Below are 22,213 nucleotides of genomic sequence, written 5' to 3' on the forward strand. Positions count from 1 at the left end.
TGAGCACAGGAGGCTCGGGAGTGATGACAGGGGATGAAAGCAGGACTAGCAAGGAGGGTCAGGAGAGAGGGGCACGGAGGGGCCCTGGAGGGGAGAGCACTGGAGGCCACCTGGATTTGCCCCGTCAGGCTCCTGCAGAGCCTCACAGGCAGATCCTCCTCCTTAAATCATCCGTGCTGCTGAGCCTCCTCCTGCCTGCCAGGGCTCCTCTCGGACATTGCTTTGCACAGGGGCTGGAGAAGATCAAACGCTGAAACGGAGCTGAAACTGCTGAAACTCGCTCAGCTGGAGCCAGCCATCCCCTTTTCGTGCTTAGGCACAGCCTCTCCCCCACCTCTGCGCCCCTCCACAATTTTTCTTATCTGCGGGGCAGGAGCTGGCTCCAGAGGAACATTACACTGCAGCAGGGCAGGACCGCCAGGAGCCCACTGAAGCTTTTGTTCCCTCCCTGCTTTTGTAGGCACAACGGTATTCTTTGTCAGTGCTCCTCACCCTCATTTTCCCGGGCTGGGTCAGAAGCAGATCGCGCCCTCCTCCCCTCGCCCCTCCGTGCCGGCAGACAGCTTTGATCAGGAGTGCCCCTGCTGACATCCCTGTCCTTGCCTCTCCTCCCTCCCTCCACCGGGAGGCTGAAACCCTCGCTGAGGGAGCGCTGAGAGCCCGATCGCCTCCCCGCACTAATTACAGCACATCTGGCAGGCAGCAGCCGGGCCGGGGACACCTGATGCCATTTCTGCACAGCCACGGATCGCGGCAGGCAGCTCCGGTGTGGCCAAGCTGTGCCATACGGCCACCGCCAGCATCCTGCCAAGAGCTGCCCTCTGAGCACCAGCAAGCACGGCAACCCAGAAAGGAGAGGGCAAGAGACCAGACAGCCTCTTCCAGTGCCTAAAGGGGCTCCAGGAGAGCTGGAGAGGGAGGTTTTGTTCAGGGCATGGTGTGGCAGGACAAAGGGGAATGGGGTGAAACTGTCAGAGGGCAGGGTGAGATGGGATATTGGGAAGAAATTCTTCCCTGTGGGGGTGAGGAGGCCCTAGCACAGGCTGCCCAGGGAAGCTGTGGCTGCCCCATCCACAGCTTGGTTGGATGGGGCTTGGAGCAGCCTGGGATATTGGAAGGTGTGGAAGGTGGAGGAACAAGATGGTCTTTAAAGTCCCTTCCAACCCAAACCATTGTAGGGATTCAAGCACCACCCAGCAAGAGCAGCTCTCCATGTCCTGGGGATGCTGTGCTCTGTCCCGGCAGAGGGATGCCCTGGCAGGCAGAGCTTGCCTCCAGAGGGCAGGAAGGAGGAATCGGGCAGCAAAAGAGTTTTGTGCGGGAGGAAACGAGCGGAGCGCTCCGCCCGAGAGCGAGGGGCAGCCCGGGTGGCTCCGCAGGGAGCTCCAGGTGCCGGGGCGGCCGCGGGGGCTCGGGAAGGATCGCACGGAGCGCCGAGAGAGCTCCGAGCAGGGAGCGGCAGGGCGGCGCGAGGGGCAGGCGGGGCGCGGCGGGGCCCGAGGAGCGCCCGGCCCCCATCCCCATCCCCATCCCCATCCCCATCCCAACCCCATCCCTCCATCCCTCCCCCGCCGAGCGGCCGCGCCGCGGGTCGCCGCCCGCCACCCGGCAGGTTGTAAAGTCATTAACTCCCCCAGCCATGCCGGGCCGCGCTCCGCGGGCCCCGCCGCGCCCGCAGCCGCCGCTGGTGGGGCCGCCGAGCCGCCTCCTCCTCCGCGGCAGCGGCAGCAGCAGCGCGGCATGGCCGCCGCTCCCCGCCGCCTCCTCCTCCTGCTCCTGCTCCTCCTGCTCCGCGCCGCCGCCCCCCTGGACGATAAGGTAAGCGCCGAGCCTCCCTCCTGCCTGCCTTCCTTCCCTCCCGTCCTCCCTCCCCTCGGGGAGCGCGGCGGGGCAGGCACGGACGGAGCGGGGTCCCACCCGCGGCCCCTCGCCCTTCCTTCCCCGCAGGTTTCAGGTTCCTGGGATCCCCGCGCTTCCCTCCCTTGCACAGGCAAGGGGGTTCCGTCGCCTGTCCCCCAGGGTGACCCCGAGGAGCAGGCTTTGCCCGCTGGCCGTGCCCGGCACTAACAAAAGACTGATGGGGGTGTGAGGATGCACCAAGAGGGTGCCAGCATCACCAGAGGGACCACGGGGGCGCGGCGCCCTTCCCTGCCTGGGGGCTCGCCCGGAGCTGCCCACCACGTCCATCCCTCCCTAGCAGGAGGCTGGCTCAAATTTAGGGCTGGAAACAAACAGATTTCCGCCTTCCCTGTCCCCCCTGCCACCCCCAGCACGGCTTCAGGCAGCTGCTTTAACCATGGGGAGCCTGTCCAGGCATCAGCGCCCCGCGCTGCCCTCATCTCTCCTCTGCTCCACAAAGGAGCCCTGAACCCAGCCCTCCTCCCGGGGCACTTGTTTCACCGAGACCCTGCGCCTGTCCCGTCTTCTTCCCGAGCCCCAGCCGGGGTGAGCAGCCCCGTTCCCGTGAAATCCGTGTTCCCGGCACAAATGCCGGCTTCGCGGGGCGCCGGCACTGCCCCTGCCTGCACGGGTCACTGCCTGCATTGTGCCTCGGCGCTCCCGCTTCCTCGAGGGGAACCCGGCCGCATTTCTTTGCTGCCGAAGGAATTCTGCTCTGCTAAAGGAAGAGGGTTTTGGGTTGTGTTTCCCACACCCAGACTCACGGCTGGGATAAAGCAATCCCACATGAGCCGTTTTAGGCACAGGGAAGACCAGACACTGCAGATTTACTGGGGATAACTCAGGTCTGAGGAGCAGCAGTGTCTCCTGTTCTGGGGTTTGTCTGCATTTTGACGCTCAAATGTCTCATTCCCACTTTGTTTTTACCTCCCTGCACATCTGCTGCCTGTTCTGTTTACCCTGAGCTGCAGGGCTAAGTCAGAAGCTTCAGGCAGAGCAAGCCAGGTCAAGCTAAACAGATGTGAAATTCGGGACCGACCGGGATGGATTCCTCCATCAACACGTGTGCCCTCCTGCCCCAGCAGCTGTGTTTGCACAAGGGCATCCCCAGGTGGGAGGAGGGCTCCCCGGGATAAACGCACACCAGCTCTGCCCTGAAAATTCCCTTGCTCCCCACGGAGCTCTCTGATCACAGTTGATGTGCTGTGAATTGTCTCGGTGGCTGGTACTGATTGTTGGTTTCTAGTACGAGGCAGTACACAAAATGCTCACTGGGGAACTCCCCCTGCCCTCCCGTTGTCCATATAAAACATTTTACAAAGAGTGTCAGAAAACATCAATCCACAGTTTGGGCAAGCAGCTTCCGAACTAACTTCCTTCCTAACTGCATTCAATGCCTCTGCAAAACCTGGTGATAGACGTGTCTCATGTTCACTCCCTCCTCTCCCTGCCCGGTTTTCCATCCTTTCTAGCAGCTTGCCCCAGGATAAGAGTTGTCCTGCTTGCAGGGAATGACCTGACTTGGACCCAGTGTTCTGCAATGACGTGCAGCACTTGCCTGTGAACCTTCTGTCATGGCAGGATTATGAACAGAACTTGGTAGTTTCTCCACTGGCTTCTCTTCACTGGTTTTCTAATTTGCTTTTCATCTGTGCCTCATTACACGGCCACATTTGTGTTACTTATCTGCTGCAATTCCACATCCTTAACAAGCTTCCATTTTCCCACAGATTACTGTTCTTCCTGATCCCTTAAAAATTATTCTGCATTGCTTGTTTTACCTCAGATACCTGCTCCAATGAAAAACTCCTCAGATACCTTGTTTCAGCTTTTCTAGGGAAAATTTGGGTTTGTGTCTGCTTCCAGTATTGAATCTCTCACACAGACTATTTAGTCTACACAAATAGTGTAAAACAATGACAGGATGAGAAATAGCTTTATACAAACCCCAACATAATTGCAACTGCTATTGTTTTTTTCTCAGGGCTCTGGTGGAGTGTATCACCACAGCTTTAGCCAGAGAATGAGACGGGGAACCCAAACCAGGGGCGTTGAACACGGTCATTCATTCCCAGATAATAATCTGCCACTCATTCCAGGCATTCAGACATCTGAAGCTACTTAGTATTTCACTAAGTGGTGTGGTTTGCTGTAGAGAGAAGCCCTTCAGTAAAGGGATTGTGGAAATTTTTGGTAGAGGACATAGAGTTAACAGCCCCAGAAAAGGTCTGGGAAGAATTTATTTCATTTTCAGCTGCTGTTTCGAGTTGTCCTACACGCTCAGACAGGGCTGAGCAGAACATTTTACGACAGCTACTGTGCCCTTCAGTGGTGGCCCAGCCCTCAAGGCTGCAGAGAGAGCTTTTCCCCCAGCTCCTCTATTAAGGAGGCATGTTTGTGGTCTCTCTTCCCAGACAGCTTTTTTTCCAGGCTCTAATGAATCTCAAGATTAGGCACAACAATAAGCAACACGGGGGACTGGTAATTGCAGCCATTCCCAGGTCTCTGGGAAAGCCAGAGCAGCTCTGAGCTCATCCAGGGCATGACAGAGAGGCAGTGGAGAATTTATTTTATCCCTTTAAACTTCAGAAAGGCCGCCTGGAAATCCGATAGGATGTCAGGCCAGGCCCACCCTTGTGTGCAGGGCTGGAGCATTTGTTGCTTGTGGCAGCCTTTGTTTGGCAGGGGGGAGAGGGGAAGCAGCTGCTGGGCCTTGGCTTGGGCAGAAAGAGCTTTCAGTAGCTTGGAGAGTGGTGTTCCTGTGACACTGGCAAGAATGGAGAGAGGCATTTTATCCTGGAAAATTCCCTGCAGGTTCCCAGGGCAGCCCTGCCATGGCCTCCAGCTCAGGTGTGCAGCACAGGAATGCCTTGGTCAGCCCCAGAGAGGAAAAGCTGCAGCTCTGCAACCACCAGGTGCCAAAGCACAGGAACCTCGGGGGAATTCTTGTGGGGAGCACCTGGCTGAGCTGGAATATGGTCTGTCTGTTCTAGGGATGGAAATTCCCATCACCTAAGGAATCATGTCTCCTTCAGGCAGAGCCCTGTGCATGTCCTGTGCTCTGGTGTTTCCAGCCTGCTCCTTTTCCATGATTCCGCAGCACAGTGCAAATTAGAGCAGCTCCAGCATATCTCATAACCAGGACAGTGCAAAAAAGTTCAAAATTCAGCCCCTTTTATTTCACCCTCTGTGAGGAGTAGGTGGGTAGGGGGATTCATTTGTCCAGAATTCACTCTTGGGATGAGTGAATTCTGTACAAATGAGAGGCTTGGGAAACTGAAGCTAGGAGTTAATCTAATCTGGAGTCTGTCCCACAGCCCTTAATTTATTATCTAGACTTTTGGAAAATGCATTGGAAAATGGAAAATGCAGATTATTCAATTAAAAACAAGAACCATTTGGGTGTTGTGGTCAATGCAGACTTATTTCTGACAATACAATAAATTCAGCACAGATTGGAACCAGCTGCCCCAGCTCCAAGTACCTGAAATTCCCACTCCTAGTCCAGGCCTAGGACTCTGATGCAGTTAAGCCATAAGGGACATGGCCAAGGGGACAGCTCAGCATTGTCCTTGCTTACACAAGAAAATAAATGCTTCCAGGGAAGGTCTGGCAAGGGAGCTTGGTCATGGAAAACCTGAGAGCCAAATCAATCTACTTAAGAAGTGATTGATTCCTCCAGCAGGGAGAGGAAGCAGGAGCAGGGATTATGGATATGGGAGAACACTTTCTATTAAAATAACAAATCTCCCTGACCAGCATCTTCCAATAAATCTTCATCCTGTCACTGAGGTGCAGTGCAGAGATGTGTCCTATCCTATTTCTCACTGAAAGCAGCTCACAAAGGCAGGGAAGCTGATCTTTCCCAATCCTCAGCTGTGCCCCCACACCCCTGATCTCCTTGCACCCAGGCACAGCACCCCAGGAGCAGGAACCCTGGAAAGGAGCCTGCAGCTTCTCACCATTCCACACACACAAACCCTGCCTTGTATCTGGGGCAGATCAGCAGAGCAGATTATTTCACTTCACCTGTTCTGCTTCTGCCCCTTCTCACCTGTTGGGATCACAAGATCCTCAGGGCAGGACTGCCTTGTAGGTTACAGCTACTCATGGTTTTATCTTCAGGCAGCCCATGTGCCTTATTGAAGGGGCAAGACACCAGCTTTGGGTTTTCCTCCAGCTATGGGAGAATCAATTTTGTGCTGAGCTCTCCACTCAGCCACCAGATAAATCACTGGAATTCTCCTTCCTGACAGCTGTGAAGAGCTCTTCCACCCCAGCCTTGAAATATGTGTCACAAAGCAGCATAGGAGTGGTCAGGGGAAGATTTTAGCTGAAAATCCCTTACAATGAGAGAATTTTGGTTTATTTCCTTTGTAAGTGTGGAAGCTACATAGTCAGAATTTCCATTTACAGTCTGATAATACACAGTGAGACAAAAATTCTCATAGGGAATTGGTTAAGATGATGGTTTGGGAAAACAGAAAAGGGTATTTTTGAAAACATGTCTGTTTCTCTTAATTTCACTTTCCTAATGAGCAGCTCAGCTGCTGGCCACAGCATTTGGTCCCTGTCAGCTCCAGCCAGAACACTGAAGTACAACAAAGAGTTTTGTTATCTTGTTTTTGAAATCAGCTATTACAGTTACTGGAGGGCAAAGCTTCAGGTAACAGGGTGCTTTTCTGCAGCAGAGTTTGCTATCAGAAAGAGGCAACTGTGCACATTTCAACCATTTAAGTTACAACTCAAAACCATTTGCATAAAGCAGCTGCATCTCCTCTGCCCAGAGGCTGCTCTGCTGGTAGGCTCTGAGCAAACACAAGTTCTCAGGCAGGAATTACATCGCAAAAAGAAGAGCACTTTGGCTTTATCACACCCTGAAAGAGCATAAAAGCCAAGAGACAGCCCAAGCAGTGAGCAGAGCACATTTGGAGATGAGCAAACCCTGCAGAGTTTTCTCTCCCATCCATCAGTTCTGCTTTGCAGAGGGTTCTTTACAGCAGGACCAACTAAACCCAGCATGTTTTGCTAACAGTAGCACTGATACAACTTCCCTGGGCCCTTGCTTTAAGAAAGCACACTTCACACACACTGAGTATTAATTTTTGTCCATTAATATTTAAGCACTTGGCATTTTAGCTGGATAAATCCCTTCCAGTCACTGTTCTGTGTTAAACTCAGGGCTGCACTCAACACTACTCACAGCTGTGTTTCACCAAACAGCAGATTAGTTCTTGCACAGGCAAGTTTGCCAAAGTCCCTGGGAGCTTTTAGACCATCAGACACTAAACAGGAAAACACTGCCAGGAAAAAACCCCAACTAAACCACAGAATTGCTTACCTGCTGGGAATTGTGGAGGCACAGCCAACAGCAGCCCACTGCAAGGACCCTGCTGGGGCCAGAGGAGCTCAGGTCTGCGAAATTTAAAGGCTGAGACCCAGCAAGGTGTGCTGGGAGAGGGAGCATTCCTCCTCTGAACATAGTGGGTTTTGTGGGGAGAGGCTCTGCTTCTGAAGCTCTCTTGAAAATTATTAGAGAATAGGAGCCTGGATCTGAGATGCTTTAGTCAAAAAGGGAAGGGTTTTCATGGAAATGCAGCTCTGAGGACTGACACTTGTGTTCTCCCAGATTCCCTGCATGGCCAAGAGCTGCAGCTCTTCCTCTTCTCTCCTGAGCCAGGAGTGAGCTGTGGTGGGAGCGATGCTGTGGGGCCAGGCTGCAGCTGCTGTTTCTGCCACACATGTCCAGCCCTACAGCCCTTCTCCATCCCATGAGATCCCAAGGGATCCTGTTTCCCATGCAGGACTCAGTCCTGGAGGGAAGTTTTAATTTTGAGATCCTGGTGTGGCCCCACAGGGCTCAGACTGTGCATCTGTCCCACTGCTGGGTCTTCAGGGGGCACCCAGGTGACAGCACAGCTGCCTTTGGTGGTGAGGGGCTGCCAGGTGCTCCAGCTAACAATGCTCTGTTTCTGTCAGGACAGCAGTGAGGCAGCAGATGGAGCTGGCAGCTGGGATGAAGAGGTCACCAAGTGGTGGGGAGAGTGGAGCTCCTGGTCCACCTGCTCGCGCTCCTGCGGAGGGGGAGTCGCGTCCCGCGAGAGGCACTGCCTCACACAGAGGTGAGCTGGGGCCATGGCCAGGGCTGTGGGGTGCCCCAGAGCTGTGCTGTGGGGCTGAACCTCCTGGGCTTGCAGGGCCAGCCATTCCCTCCTCTGTGACCCCTGGGAAAGGAAGGCAGCTGCTGTGTGTGGGGAGGGGGCAGGTGGAGCACGCTGCAGTGGGCAGGTGACAGGCTCCCCATGGCACCCACTCAGCTTGGCTTGTCTGATGGGGAGCAAGGGGCTGCTCCTCTCTTGGAGTCCTGAAAATGACAGTTATGGGCTGGCTCTGTTCCTCTTCTCCTTTCCCTCACAAACCTTCACTGCCATGGCTGCTGTGGCCAGTTCTGTGCTCAGGATGTGGGCACAAACTGCCGGACACCTTATGGGGACCTGATTTACTGCTGGCAGCAGCCAGCTCAGCCACATCTCAGCAATTTCCCCTCTTTATTCCCTGCAGAGCTGGCAAGTTTTGTCGCCTCTGTCATTTATCTGGCAGCATCTGCATTTGTCCCCTGCATCTGTAACAGTGCTGGGGTCAGTGGGAGCGGGGAGAGCAGGGGAACTGCAGCTGCCTGAACCTCTGCTCTCCTCTCTGGGCTACCTTGCCACCATTCCCCCTCCTCCTGCTGGTCCTGCAGCAGCTCTGTGCCCTGCTGCCCAGGCTGTGGCTGTTAATGAGAGCAGGCACCCTGCAGCACAGCCAGCTTTCCCTTCTGCGTGAATGCACTCCTGAGCAGAGCAACTCAGACCAGGGCCCCAGCCTGCCCTGCTCCCTGCAGCAGAAAACTCCTTTTTGGTGAGCTGGCTGGCAGCATGGTGAAGGTGCAGATGTGCTGTGGGACCTTCCCTCTGCATGTCTCTGCTGCTGCTGCTCCTCTCCAGCACCCTGGGAAAGCAGTGGGGAACAGCACAGGAAGGGAGCCTGGGGCTGTCCTGCACCCCTACAGCCAGAGCAGCCCTTCTGCCCTTTGCCTGCCTCCAGAATAGAGATTTTTCTCTCCATGTGATGCCAGCTCTATCCTTGACTTCACAGCTGGGGAGGGAAGGGCTTGCTGTGGTGTTTTAGTCCAGGGATCAAATTTAATTAAAAAAAAAAAAAGAGAAATCCCAGCCCAAAGGTTTTTGCAGCTTTAAGGTGAATGGCTTAAGTGTGAGCCAGGTATGGCCACAAAATAATTTCTGCCCGAATCTGCAGGAAGCCTCTGCTTCTGAAAGGCATAGCACTTTTGAAATCTCCTGCAAATTTAGGCTCTACCTGTGTCATGTAAAGCACTGCTCTGGAGGGACAGCTGCAGTACCTCCAGCCAGGCCAGCCTGAATCTGCTTGTGGTGTTCTTGTAGCCTCAGTTCCCAATGCTGTTTACACATTGTCTGTTGCAGGTCTTTACACACTGCCTAAATTATTTTGCAGATCATTACAGCATTGCCTTAACCTGTGCTCTCAGCCACTCTCCATATATCTGCACAGCTTTGAAGAATTATTTCTGTCTTTGCATCAGTATCTCCTTTTTGTCTTTGCATCTCCAGTATCTCCTGGAGAGCTCACAATGGCCAGAATGAAAGATTCCAGTGTTGAGAAATTCCTATGGTTTTGGCTCATCACCTGTACCAGGCCTTCTCTGATCATCTGTTGGGGTGGCCAGTCCCCCTGACTATTGCACAGTGGATTAGTGGATTCTGTGCACAGACACTCTGCCTATTGCACACTGGATTCTGAAATCCCCTCCCCCAGTCACTGCAAGCCCTGGGCACATCCATGGGAGGGATGGACCATCAGGTTCTGTTGTCTTTTGGTCACATCAGCTCTTCTGGAGCTCAGAGCTGAACAACACAGGGGTGCCAACACTGCAGTTGCTCCCTGTCTGCTCAACCTACCCCAAAACAAGCCCAGCCCAAAGTCACAGCCCCCCTTAAAGCACTGAAGATGTGTTTCAGATGAGATTTTGGCCAGTCTAGATCCAGAAAGCTCTGATGAAACACCTGCCTTGTTTCTCCCACTTAAGTCAGACCTGACTCCTGTGTCATCCTCAGTACCTGGGTATTCACAGACCTCCAGCTCATGTCAGGAAACTTCTGCTTTTCAGGCTCCAGATGCCTCAGGGAACAAACAGCACCATGTGTGTTGGTCAAGCCAAGCACTACCAACTGTGCCAGCAGCAGGTGGGAACCACTTCCAGTCCTGCCTGGTCCTTACTGGGGGTGTGGGACACAGGGGGTCCTACTTGGGGCTGCAAAATCACCAGCACTGGGGGTGGGATTGGTCCCTCAGGATGGAGAGAAGGGGTATGATGCTCTCCTGGGGGGGTGTGCCTTTGAGGATGTGGGAGATGGGCTCTGTTCTTTGGGACTGGGAGATGGGACAAAAGGATGTAAAAGCATACTTGTTGTGGGGTGAGGGGGGGGATGAAGTTTTTCCAGTGTGCTTTTCTTGTTGCTGCTTTTCCCATTGCTGGGAGGATTTTTTGCAGGGCTGTTAAAGGCAGCTGTTTGAGAGGCCTTTGGCAATGAGGGCCTGGCCTTTCTGCCTCCCTTAGAGGACCTCCAAGCCCATCACAAATTCCTTCCAGGGTGGACAGGGCATTTTCATCCTGCAAGGATGGAGCAGCTGTCACAAGAATGGCTGTGAGATCGATAGGGAACTTTCTGATTGCATTTATTCCCTCCATAGCCCTGCCCAGCCAACACAGCAAGCTTCAAGCAGCAGCAGTGCTCCAGCTTCAATGCCAAAGCCTTTGGGAAGCACTATTACCACTGGATGCCCCTCTATCCAGGTGGGTTTTCACAACTTCACACCAGGGGTGAGGGTCAGAAAACACTCACAGGATCTTCTTGGGCACAGAAAAGTCCTAGGGGACAAGGGATGGATGCTCCTGGCTGCTCTGGGTTGCTCTGAACAGGTTGCTCATCCATTTCCCACACAGTGACTTCACATGGGTGTCCAGGTGTCCCTTGAGGCCCAGACTGAGTTCACCTGAGATACTACCCTGTTTCTGGACTCACCTGTTTTTCCATTAGCTGCCAAGGGGACATGGAACATCTGCAGCTGCTCAGGTGAATGGGGCAGAGGTGGCCACCAGTCCACACAGTCAGTGCCCCTCTTACAGCCCTGTTTTTATTCTTTTATGTGCATTTATGTGTGGCCTGGGATCTGCTGGTGCACATTCCCATGTTGGGCACAGTGATGGCACTACAAGGGCATGGCAGAAAGAGGGTTTGCCAGCAGGAAATATTTCTGCTTGGCACAGTCCCCAGTGCAGCCTCACACCGTGACCCCTTCACTGCTGTAAAATCCATGGCCTTGGGGTCTCATTGCAAGTGGCAGGAACATCCAGGGTGGCATCAAACCATCAGCAGGGACAAGGGGAAGGTCCCCCTTGAGCTGCCTGGTGACCCTGTGCCTCTGTCCCTGCAGATGACTACACCAGCATCTCCAACAAGCCCTGTGACCTGCAGTGCACCACCCGCAGCGGAGAGAGGCAGCTGATGGCCCGAGCACAGGATGGAACCTCCTGCAAGGACAGGACCTACCAAGGGGTCTGCATCAATGGGAAGTGTGAGGTGAGGCCCTGGCAGGAAGCAGTAGAGAAACTGGGATTTCACTCGCATGGCTGCACCTCCTGGTCAGCACAAAGCCGAGGGGAATTGAAACAGAGGCCTCACATTGGATTCATTCATTACAACCCCCCAGAAGAGCACACAGGGGAAGACCCTGCCCCTGTGGAGATAAGCTGGCCCAGGAAACCCTCTCTTGTTTTGTGCTTTGCAGCCAGTTGGGTGCGATGGGAGCCTGTACTCGCCCCGGACCATGGACAGATGCAGGGTGTGTGGAGGGGACGGCAGCACTTGCCACCGTGTCTCGGGCACCTTCCGAAAGGCAATCTCACAGATAGGTACTCCCTGCTACCAGTCTGGAGACTTCACCTGCTGCTTCTCACCACCAGCTGGCATGGAGGGGGACTGGCTTGAACGTGGGTAGGAGCTTTCCCAGCTGCTTGGTGGAAAGAGTTGAGGAGTGCCACCAGCCCTGCTTAAACGCCTGTGTTTTGTCCTTCTCACTTAATCATCAGAGGAGAGTGGTTTGATGTGCTCTATATCAGGCTGGTAAGGTTTCCCTTCACCTGTTTAGAATAGGAAGCAGCTGGGAATCTATTTGTTCCTATTGATTTTGGCATCTTGCCCACCTCAGATAATGTGAAGAGATCAATGAATCTTCTTTTATTTGTGCTACGTGTTCATCTGAAACCTAAGCTATGATGAGGGTCACAGCATTTTTTCAACCTGCATTTAATCTCCTGCTTTCCCCAGCCCTGTGGCTGGCACAGCTGAGGGACAGACCCATTTGAAATAGGGCTGAGGTTCCCTGCAGCCTGGTGGCCCTGTCCTCCAACCACAGCAGGAATGGACTGTGGTATGCTCGTTAGTAATTAACCAACTGTGGTTTGAGGATGTTTTGGAACAACATTTCACACTGATGTTGTTTCACCAGTTTGCCTCACTCCCTGCAAACAGCAGCCTAGAAAAGCACTCAGGCCCCTTTCCAGGGCAGGGGTAATGGTCTTACCCCTTGCAGCAGTAGGGGAACAGTTTTGGGCTCCCATTCCAGCCCTCAAAATATCTTACAGAACAGACAGGACCTGCGTTTCCAGCGGGAAAGACAAACTGCCAAACCACGTAACTTTAAAAGGCTCTTATTTCCTCTCCCTTTAAAGGTCAATTTTTATGTTACTCCTGAGACAAATTCCATGGAGTCAGGAGCTGAGGGGACCTATGCTCTTTTTCCACCCTCTGTTCAGCATCAGCCCTGATCACTACTAGCTTTTTTTTCTGTGTTCTTGCCAGAAAGAGTGTGAAAGCATCCACACCCCCAAAGCCAGACTATTTCCTTGTGCAGTTCCTTCCCAGCTCCAAACCCAGCAGTGCTCAGACTGACATCCCTAATGGTGATCTGTTAATGGGATTGCAGAGGAGATCTGGGATGAGAGCTCACAGACTGGTGCAATGTGCATTTAGGTCCTTGGCACCCTGCTCCTGAAGGGCAGTGCTGCCTCCCTATAACCACACTTGTCCCATGAGCTGCTTTTCCCACCCAGACCTTTTTATTCTGCCCTGGGGGTCTCCTCATGCTCTGTTCTGTTCCTCAGGTTATGTGTTCATCACCAACATCCCTGCTGGTGCCACAGACATCCTCATCATCGAGCGCAGGAAAACAGAAAACATCCTGGGTGAGCAGAGGAGCTGATGGGTGTGGAGACCCCAGTTCAGCTGCCTGGGAGCTGGGAGGAGGCTGTCTGCACTCCCACCTATGCTGTGAGAGAGCATTTCCTCCAGGGCAGCTACATGGGTGCTTCATCTCTCCAAAAACCAAGGCCACCACATCTCCAGCGCTTGGAGAGACATTTGGAACCCAAGCTGGCTATGGGCAGGGCCTGGGCTTCTCTTTCTGCTGGGCTTTCCTCATTCGTGGGCTCTTTGCTCTCCTCAGTGCCAGAGCTCTGCAGAATGTCCCATTTGTCTGTTTTCTCTCTCTTTGAAGCACTTGCTGATGAATCTGGACATTTCTTCTTCAACGGCAACTCTGCCATTGACAACCCTCAGAACTTCAGGGTGGCCGGCACCGTCTTCAAGTACCGGCGGCCCTTGAGCCTGAACTCGGATGGGCTGGAGTACATCATAGCTCATGGGCCCACCAACCAGTCTCTGAATGCCATGGTATGTGAGGAACCAGCCTTAGGGTTTCCTGCCTCCCTCAGATAACAGGAGTACAATCTTGTTCCCAAGCCAAACCTGGGTGTAGGGAGGTTGAGGAAGCCAGGCGGGTGGGTGGGGGCTTTCCTTTTGGATTTGTGAGGATGCTGTCTTCTCTTAACAACCATCACCAAACAGATGTGGCTAGAAAAGGCTTTTGGGAAATTCATACCCTTAAAATAAAAAACAGTTTTGATTTCTTTCCCCGTTTCCTCCAGTACTATAACTTTAATGGGAAAATGCCTCACATAACTTACGACTACACTGTGCCACGGACACCGCCCCTCCGAACTGCAGCCCCTGCTCTTGCCAGGCCCCTCTACCACCACCTACCAGGGACCAGGCAGAGCCATCCCATTCCAGCCAATTCCAGAGCTGCCCAGACAGACTTCAATGCCACGTGGCTCTCCCTGTCACCAGATGACACCAGTGAACAGCTTCCTCTAAGGGAAGGGCAAGAAGATTTAGACTTTGGTCCCCCACACTTCTTCCAGACCAACTCCACCAGTCAGACCCAGGACTGGGGCTGGGAACAAAGTGAAGAGAAGGAGAAGTACGACTTTCAGATCAGACAGGTCTACCATGCAAACACAGCAGGAGAGGAAGAGGAGGAGGAAGCAGCAGCAGTTGGTGGAGAAACAGATTTGGGTTGGTTGCTTTGTTTTTTCTTCCCCCATTGTATTGAGTGGAAGCACACATTCTGCAGTGGTCTTCTTGAAATCTGAGGTGGCTTTAGCATCAGGGTGAACAGGAGGGAAGGATGGTAAATAGGGGGGTGGAGACAGGGAGCAGCCAGGGCCAGTAACTCTGTGAGGGAAGGAGAGGCTGAGAGAGGAAGGCCACAGGGAGGAGGTGTTAGGTCATAGGTTGGACTTGATGATCTCAAAGGTCTTTTCCAATCTGGTTCATTCTGTGGTTCTGTGATCCTGTAATATGGGTTAGGCAGAGCACTCACTTGGGGCCTGAGCTTGGCAGATAGGGCAGTGACAGCAACAGGGCCTGGCAACAGTCCAGTGATCATCAGGGCACAGCAAGGGGACAAGTCATATCTGAGGTTGATCTGGGAGAGCCATACAACAATTCAGGAATAAGAACACATGCAGCACTGTGCAGCCCAAGACTGAAGGCCCAGACTGGAGCTTAAACGGGGCTCCAGAGTAGTGGGTGGACAGAGTAAGGGCTTGGCTGAGGTAATTAAAGCCTGCTGATGCTCCCTGGTGGAAATCTTTTGATTTTTAGGCTGAACACTGAATGTTTTTTGCCTGAAGTACAAGCCATCCCATATAGTTAAAGCTTGTATCTTCATTCCAGCTCTCAGGTTCAACCAAATCTCCATCAGCACAGCTGTGCCCTACAGCATGAGGAGGCCCGAGCTGTCGGAGAAGAGCCGTGGGACATCCTCCAGGCTCCGTCTCTTCAGGCGCCTGTGTCACCGAGACCCCCACAACGCCGCCTTCTGCAGGGAGCTGCAGCCCCTGGCAGCCAGGCTGGCCCCCAGGAACTCCACTGCCAGGCTCTGGCCCCACTGGCCCCAGGGCCTCCACAGAGCCCTGGCTCGCAAGCACCCGCTGGAGGAGCTGAAGGTGGAGGTGTTTGCTGGGAGCCAGGGGGAAGCAGCCAACTCCAGCACGATGGCATCTGCGCAGAGCCCTCTGCTCGGGGCCAGCCCCACTGCCAACAGCAGCCAGGCAGAGCCCCTGCGAGCCCCTGGCACTGAAAGGTGGAACCCGATTTCCTGGGCATGGTTGGCTGGGGAGGGAGGGCAAGCCAGTCCCCTGCTGTCCGTGATGTCCCCGCTCACCAGTGTCTATCCATGGAAGCTGCTATAGGTGCTTCCTCCAGACTGATTGTTACAACTGGCCCGACACAGAGCTCCTGGAATATATTTCAGGGTCAGTGGACCCTGAAATGGTGTTGAAGGGCCTGGTGTGGTTGTAAATAAGGCCAAGAATCCACAGCATGCCATATATCCATCATGTCCCTTCCTGTCCCATTTTTCTGGGCACATAAGCTTCTGTAACATCTGTCAGGAGACTGAGGACCAACTTCTAAATATTTCTGGCAAGCCACATATGAAATCTCCCTACCACATTATATGATATGAGAGGCACCTTGCTTGAGCTTCTCTTTCCAACTCAAATCATGCCTCAAGGCAAGGTACAAGCTGAGGGCATCCCCATGGCTGGCAAACCCTGATATACACAAGACTCACTGTGAATGATGCTTCCTCCTCACTAGTTCAGTGTGGGAGGTGGATCAAGGCTTTGCACTCTCTGTTCATCAGTGGTCTGCCTTGCCCAAGGTGGGGGAAATTGAAAGTAGAAATACTGGCTTTCTTTCCACCTTCAAAGACAGCAAGGAGGAATTTCCCTATATTTCATGTTTGCAGCAATTTTTTTTCATTTTTAGCTCACACCACCTCCTTTTTCCACAGCAATGAGTTTGATGTGAGCCCCGTGGGCCACGATGACATCAGCTTGGCGGACATGTATCGCTGGAAAGTCTCAGCTTATGCCCCCTGCAGCTCCACCTGCACTTCAGGTAGGTTTGGCTTCATCAAGTGAGGTGCTTTTGGGCTGTTGAGGGAGAGAATCCTGGTATTTCTTTATATGACAGGAAGAGTTTCAGATGCAGTGAGCACTCCAGCTGTTCAGTGCTGCTGGGAGGAGGCTCTTGGCTCTGATGGAGCACAGCTGAGGGTGTTGCTGGCCCAGCAGGTATCAGCACCTCCTATGCCATGTGTGTGCGCTACGATGGAGTGGAAGTGGATGAATCCTACTGTGACGCCCTGACCCGACCAGAACCCACCCATGAATTTTGCACAGGGAGAGACTGCCAGCCTAGGTGAGTGGGAGTGACATCAGCTGTCCACAGGGAGATACCTTTCTAAGGATCACTTTCTGCTCAAGGCATACAGCCATTTTTGGGCTGAAAGGTATGCTTAAACTAACAAGACCTCATATCCCCCTGTAAGCAAAAAGAGAAGAAGAATTTGGGACCCTGCTAAAGGCCAGAACCACATTTACTCAGACGTGATGAGCAGAGCCACAGCAGCAGCTGCTGGGTGAGGGAGCCCTGGGTGTGCAGCCTGTGTTTCTGCCACCCCATGCCCCTGGTCCCCCTAACCTGGGTGTTCCTTTGTGCTTTCTCTGCTCGTGGAGGTGGGAGACCAGCCGGTGGAGCGAGTGCTCGCGGACCTGCGGCGAGGGCTCCCAGTACCGCACTGTGCGCTGCTGGAAGATGCTGGCACCGGGCTTCGACAGCTCCGTGTACGATGATCTGTGCGAGGCAGCGGGGCTGGCCAGGCCCATGGAGAGGAAAGCCTGCAAGAACAAGGCCTGTGGGCCCCAGTGGGAGCTCTCTGAGTGGTCTGAGGTAGGCTTTGCTCCCAGAGCTGGGTACCAGGGCTGGAGGAAGGTGTTTGGCAGGTGTTGGGTGCTGAGGAAGCCCCTGGCCAACTGCACCCTGGTTCTCCACAAGGAGTGCCTTTATCTGTAGCTGGACTTTGCAGACAAAGTCCATTGCAAAACATTTTTTCTAAGGTCACTTCTAAAGCAGGACAGTGACCAAGTGAAAGCCCTGCCAGCAAGAAACTTCCTCTTCTGGAGGATCCAAACTGAGGGACAATTGGGAAACTACCACGGAGATACAAAAAAACTAGAAGTCCATTGCAGCCCCTTTGACTGACTGCTCTGGTTGTGGCCCAGTGACTTTAAACAGCAGTTTAGGCATCAACCCATTGATGTGTTGAAGCTCTAGGTCCCAAAATAAATGAGCAGCAAAGGTGGAGGTGGACACAGAGGCAGACACACCTTTTTTTGTCCCTGCTGGGGCCCTTCCCCTCCCTCCTAGAGCAGCAGGAGGGAAACAGGAGGCGGCACAGCCGCTTCCCCACCTTGCTCCGTGCTCCGAGCGCCGGGGCTGACTCGCTGTGTCCCTTGCAGTGCTCGGCGCTGTGCGGCGCGGCGGGGACCATGAAACGCGAGGTGCGCTGCTCCGTGGAAGCTCCGCTGTGCGATGAGTCCCGCAGGCCCAGCAGCGAGAGGGAGTGCACGGGCCCGCCCTGCGACCGCCGCTGGACCGCCTCCGACTGGGGCCCGGTGAGAGCGGCCGGGCTGCGGCCTGGCACCCAGCGCTGGGCTGCCGGCTGGGAGCGCCTGGGCACACCTGCTGCACATCTCTGTCGGCTCTCCTCGGGCAGGGCCAAGCTACAGAAACTAAAATAACCTCTGGTTTTGGCTCTCGTTGTGTATATTTTGGTTAACTGTGTGAGCTGAGCTCTAGTCAATAATCTGGGAAGCTCGCGGCACCTGGAGAATGGAAGAGCCTTACTAAATGAACATCTAAAGCCCCTTGGGATGCAGTGCAACAGTCCCAGTGTTAGGGCTGGACTCTGGACTTAACTCTGCAGGCACCCCCAACCCTGCCCTGTCCAATCCCCTGCTTTCTGATGTGTCTAAATGCCTTTTGCTCTCCAAGTGCTCAGGTTCGTGTGGCGAGGGGCGCATGAGCCGCTTCATCGCGTGTCGCAACCTGGAGGGCAAGGTGATCTCCAGCTCGCAGTGTGACCCGGCCACCAAGCCCCTGGCTGTCCACCCGTGTGGAGACAAGAACTGCCCTGCACACTGGCTGGAGCAGGAGTGGGAGCAGGTAAAGCCAAGCTCTGTGTCCTCAGAGCTCCTTTCCACCCAATATCCCACAAGATGTGCTGGGAGCTTTGTTCCCTTGGCAGAGCACAGCTGTACCTCCAGACATGGATCTGTATCCTTGCCCCAGCTCCTTTGAGAAAGAGGGAAGGAGTATCCCAGCTTGTCCCTGCCATACCCTACAAAAACCCCAAAGTTTGTGGCATTTGCTGCCTTCTCAAGGAGCTCCACGGGAGGGCAGCAATACCTTGAGGAAAATGCTCTCCCACCTGGCTCCTCAGCAGAGCCGTGTTCACTCATCCCCACAGAGGACCTGAGTTTCCCACCAGTAAAGAGAAAGTCTGACCAAAACCAGCTTCATCTCTGATAAGTAACAGCTGGAGGTAAACCTGAACCACAGCACAGATCCCTGTGCTGGAAGTCACATCCAGACCATAACAGGGTACTTGCTTCAGGGATTACAGTCCAGTCAACGTGGTCCAGGTGCTCTGTTCCCCCCAACACTCAGTCTCTGCACTTTTTTTACTCTCTTTCTATTGCTCAAGGCCAAAAGACTTCATGCTTTGCCATACATGCTGATCCAAATCCCAGAGTAGCCAAAGAAACACATTGAGTCAGTTGTGAGGCTTGGGCTTTTTCTTTGAAGTCTTGAGCAAAACAGGGATCCACATAGCACTAAGGAAGAAGGTTTCTAGGAAATAAGGGAAGCAGCCAAGCTCTCCTCCCTCCGATCATGGCTAAGCCTTTCTTCTCACTTTGCTCCCTTTATAGCTGCTGACTGCATTCAGCTGAGCCTCCTCCAGCACCAGTAACAAGCACAGGCTGGTTAAACCTGGTGGTTCTGTAGCCCTCCATGTGGGTCACACACAGTCCTCAAGTGCCATTTTCAGCTGTGACACGGCTGTAAAACTCATCAGAGCTCAGAAAGACCAGCTGAGCTCTCCACCTTTGCCTATGCCAGCTTCTTTGCTGTGTTTCTCCACTGATGAGCTCTGAGCTTTCAGGATGACTAAGGGCGGATGCAAGCCAGTTGTGCTGGCCCTGCTGTGGTGAAAAAGAACTCAAAGCAGTGAAATCTCAAATTGGCAACTGCCTGCATGGGCATCAGGGAGCAGATCCTGCCTCCTGCTGCTTTTCCTGGTGGTGTCCTGAGGGAGAGAGCCCTCCCAGCTCAGCCTGCACAGCTCTGGGTTCAGCAGTGCTTGTCTGTGCACATCACCTGCACTGCACCACTTGGGTCCTCTTGGGCCCACAGAAAGCTTGGCAGGACTCCAAGATGTAGGTTGCTACATGCATTTGCTATCTGGATTTTCAGAGCAGAGCTACACATAAAATAAGACAGGAGCAGGCTCTTGCAGTCTTAGCTCTGCTCCAGGCGCCCTGTGGTAGCTGCTCTCGAGGCCAGCCAAGGTGAGCTCAGCTGAACACTAATTACCAGCATCTGTCCCTGCCCCTGTGGCCTGGGCAGCACTTCCCTCTGTCAGACTGGTGTTAGCACAGGCATTAAGCCTCCCTTCTGGGCAGAATGGCCTCTTGCCTGAAGCTGGAGCACCATTTGTCACCAGGCTGCTCTGTTCCCTCGCAGTGTGACGCCAGCTGTGGGCGAGGGGTGAAGACCCGGCTGGTGCTGTGCGTGGGCCTGGAGAACGGGCTGTACAGGGAGTACCCTGAGAAACGCTGTGAGACCTCTCCAAAGCCTGAGGAACAAGCTGTCTGCTTCAGGAGGCCATGTTCAACGTGGTTCACCACCTCCTGGTCCCAGGTAGGGCTGGGGGTGGCAGGGAAGGGGAGGCCTCAGAGACCTGGTTGGTGCAGCAGATCTGTGCTGAGGCTCTCTGGCAGCCTGCTCTGCCAAGGATCTGTCAAGTCTGGATGGGACCCCATGTTCTGCTCTGCCAAGGATCTGCTTAGTCTGGATGGGACCCCAAGTTATGCTCCTCTGCAGCAGGATGATACTGTCACATGCAGGCTGGAGAAAATCTTGGAGCATGGGGTTATTGCCTCAAGAAGAGCATGCACAACACTCCAAGCATACAGGATAATAATGTCTCCTCTAGTCCCAGAAATCAAAGTTTTGTCTTTCCCTCTTTCCCTTAGTAACTAGTGAACATTTAGGGTATGGGAAGACTGGGGAGCTGTGTCTGGCTTATAGTAGCCTTTTCCTCCATTTTCTATCACAGCATCAATGCTCCAAACAAAAATGGAGCTGCATTCAATTCTGAGCTGCAGTAAAGAGATAAAAAGCAAACTGTCCCTTGTTCTGCCCCAATCCCAACTCAGGGATGCTTTCCTCCAGCAAAAAGAAAAATGGAGAGTAAGTTTGAGATCAGTGTGGCATTTGACCCAAACCTCCTCAAGACCAGGGATCCAAAGCAGGGATTGGGAGACCTCAGTAGAGCAAAGAACTTGGGAGCTGCAGAAAACCAGAAAATGGCTCTCATGCTCTCTCTGCTGTTTCTTGACCCCGGCAGTGCAGCAAGACGTGCGGTGCTGGCGTGCGCCTGCGGGAGGTGAAGTGCTACCAGGGCGAGGCGCTGGCTCAGGGCTGTGACCCCGCGGCCAAGCCAGAGGCCAGGCAGATGTGCCAACTCCAGCCCTGCCCCACGGAGGCACCAGGTACATCTGGGAGGGCAGGGAGGTGGAGGAGCCCTTGGCTTTGTCCCTGATGTCCGTGCTGGGGAAGCACACCTCCTTTGTAACCCCTTCTGTGTGTGCTTCTGCTCCCCAGAAGATGCCTGTGAAGACAAAGCGACGGCCAACTGCGTGCTGGTGCTGAAGGTGAAGCTGTGCTCACACTGGTACTACAGGAAGGCCTGCTGCTGGTCCTGTCGCCTCAAGTCATCCTGAGCACTGCCAGGCCCTACTTCCCCTCCAAGTTCAGGGGCAGCAGCCCCCTCAAGCCAGACTTTCCACTTGAAGCCACCCCACTTGGCCTGCTGTGGAGCCAGTCCCTGTAGAGCAGCCTGCTCAGCGAGGAAGGATTTTATGACTTAGTCATCACTGTTCCCTCTCTACCGAGAGGGTTTTACACAAGACAAACCATCAGTGCCTAGAAAGCTACTGAAGAGTGAGTTAGGAGAGCCTGTCCCTGCTGTCATCGTGTCCTAGGGCACCAAGGCCAGCCTGCAGCAGGGCAGGGACAGCAGCATCCCTCTGCTCTGCCCTGCAGGCTTCCTACTACAAGGGCAACTGCCAAAACACACCAAAAAATTGTCACAATAAAGAGATAAACTATAAAACTGTGCATTTGGGATGCATGTGCCTAGGCCAGAGCCAAGGAAGGAGCAGGGGACACAAGAGCAGCAGGAGCAGGAAGGGTGGGGAGGAACCCTTGCACCAGTAGAGCTTCCAGGCAGCACTGGATAAAGCCCTTTTGGTGCTGCCTGCCAAAAGAACAGAAACCACTCCTGGTTTGTATTTCAAAGTCCTCATTTATTTCTGACATTGAATTTGGACCCATAGCTGAGCAACAAAGACAGAGAATAGTAACAGGAGGAATCTGAAGTGGAAAAAAACCTGGGATCCCTGCCCCTACCCCATCCTGTTTTTCCACCAGCTCCCAACCCTCTAATTCTCAGCTGCATCCCCTGTGTTTTCAGCCCTTCCAGACTCACCCATTTCCCTGTAGCCATGCCAGACCCAGGGTGTGTGTTGGCTGCAAGGCCAACCCTCATCTTGGCCATCTGCCTGCTCTGGAACTGCCTCCCCAGCTTTGGCGCCTCGTTAGCTCGCGACAGGTCACGCTTAATTTGCTTGTGACAAAGATGACAGTGGAGTGGCCTTCCTTCTACCACGAGGGTGACCCCCAGCAGTGTGTTA

At 53.8% G+C, this 22,213-nt stretch overlaps 1 protein-coding gene across 1 annotated transcript; it reads left to right on the plus strand.

The window, feature by feature from the left end:
* Window positions 1-1,740: 1,740 nt before the first annotated feature.
* On the plus strand, window positions 1,741-21,241 carry LOC132077141 (ADAMTS-like protein 2). Its single transcript, XM_059478634.1, has 19 exons — window positions 1,741-1,818; window positions 2,020-2,037; window positions 7,879-8,021; window positions 10,088-10,163; window positions 10,672-10,774; window positions 11,416-11,561; window positions 11,770-11,893; window positions 13,145-13,225; window positions 13,537-13,712; window positions 13,967-14,396; window positions 15,060-15,468; window positions 16,183-16,289; window positions 16,466-16,592; window positions 16,910-17,123; window positions 17,693-17,848; window positions 18,228-18,398; window positions 19,980-20,156; window positions 20,866-21,010; window positions 21,123-21,241. The coding sequence occupies exons 1-19, from the start codon at window positions 1,741-1,743 to the stop codon at window positions 21,239-21,241; spliced, it is 3,000 nt and encodes a 999-aa protein (XP_059334617.1).
* Window positions 21,242-22,213: the final 972 nt, after the last annotated feature.

This window comes from Ammospiza nelsoni, chromosome 9 (assembly GCF_027579445.1).
Source record: "Ammospiza nelsoni isolate bAmmNel1 chromosome 9, bAmmNel1.pri, whole genome shotgun sequence".
In the NCBI taxonomy this organism is placed as follows: domain Eukaryota; kingdom Metazoa; phylum Chordata; class Aves; order Passeriformes; family Passerellidae; genus Ammospiza; species Ammospiza nelsoni.

Bases quoted from the DNA above. Each gene is read 5' to 3' on its own strand.
- LOC132077141 (XM_059478634.1), top strand. From the start codon at position 1,741: ATGGCCGCCGCTCCCCGCCGCCTCCTCCTCCTGCTCCTGCTCCTCCTG. The intron at 13,713-13,966 runs GTATGTGAGGAA...CGTTTCCTCCAG, and splicing joins ACCAGTCTCTGAATGCCATG to TACTATAACTTTAATGGGAA. The intron at 16,593-16,909 runs GTGAGTGGGAGT...CTGCTCGTGGAG, and splicing joins GGGAGAGACTGCCAGCCTAG to GTGGGAGACCAGCCGGTGGA.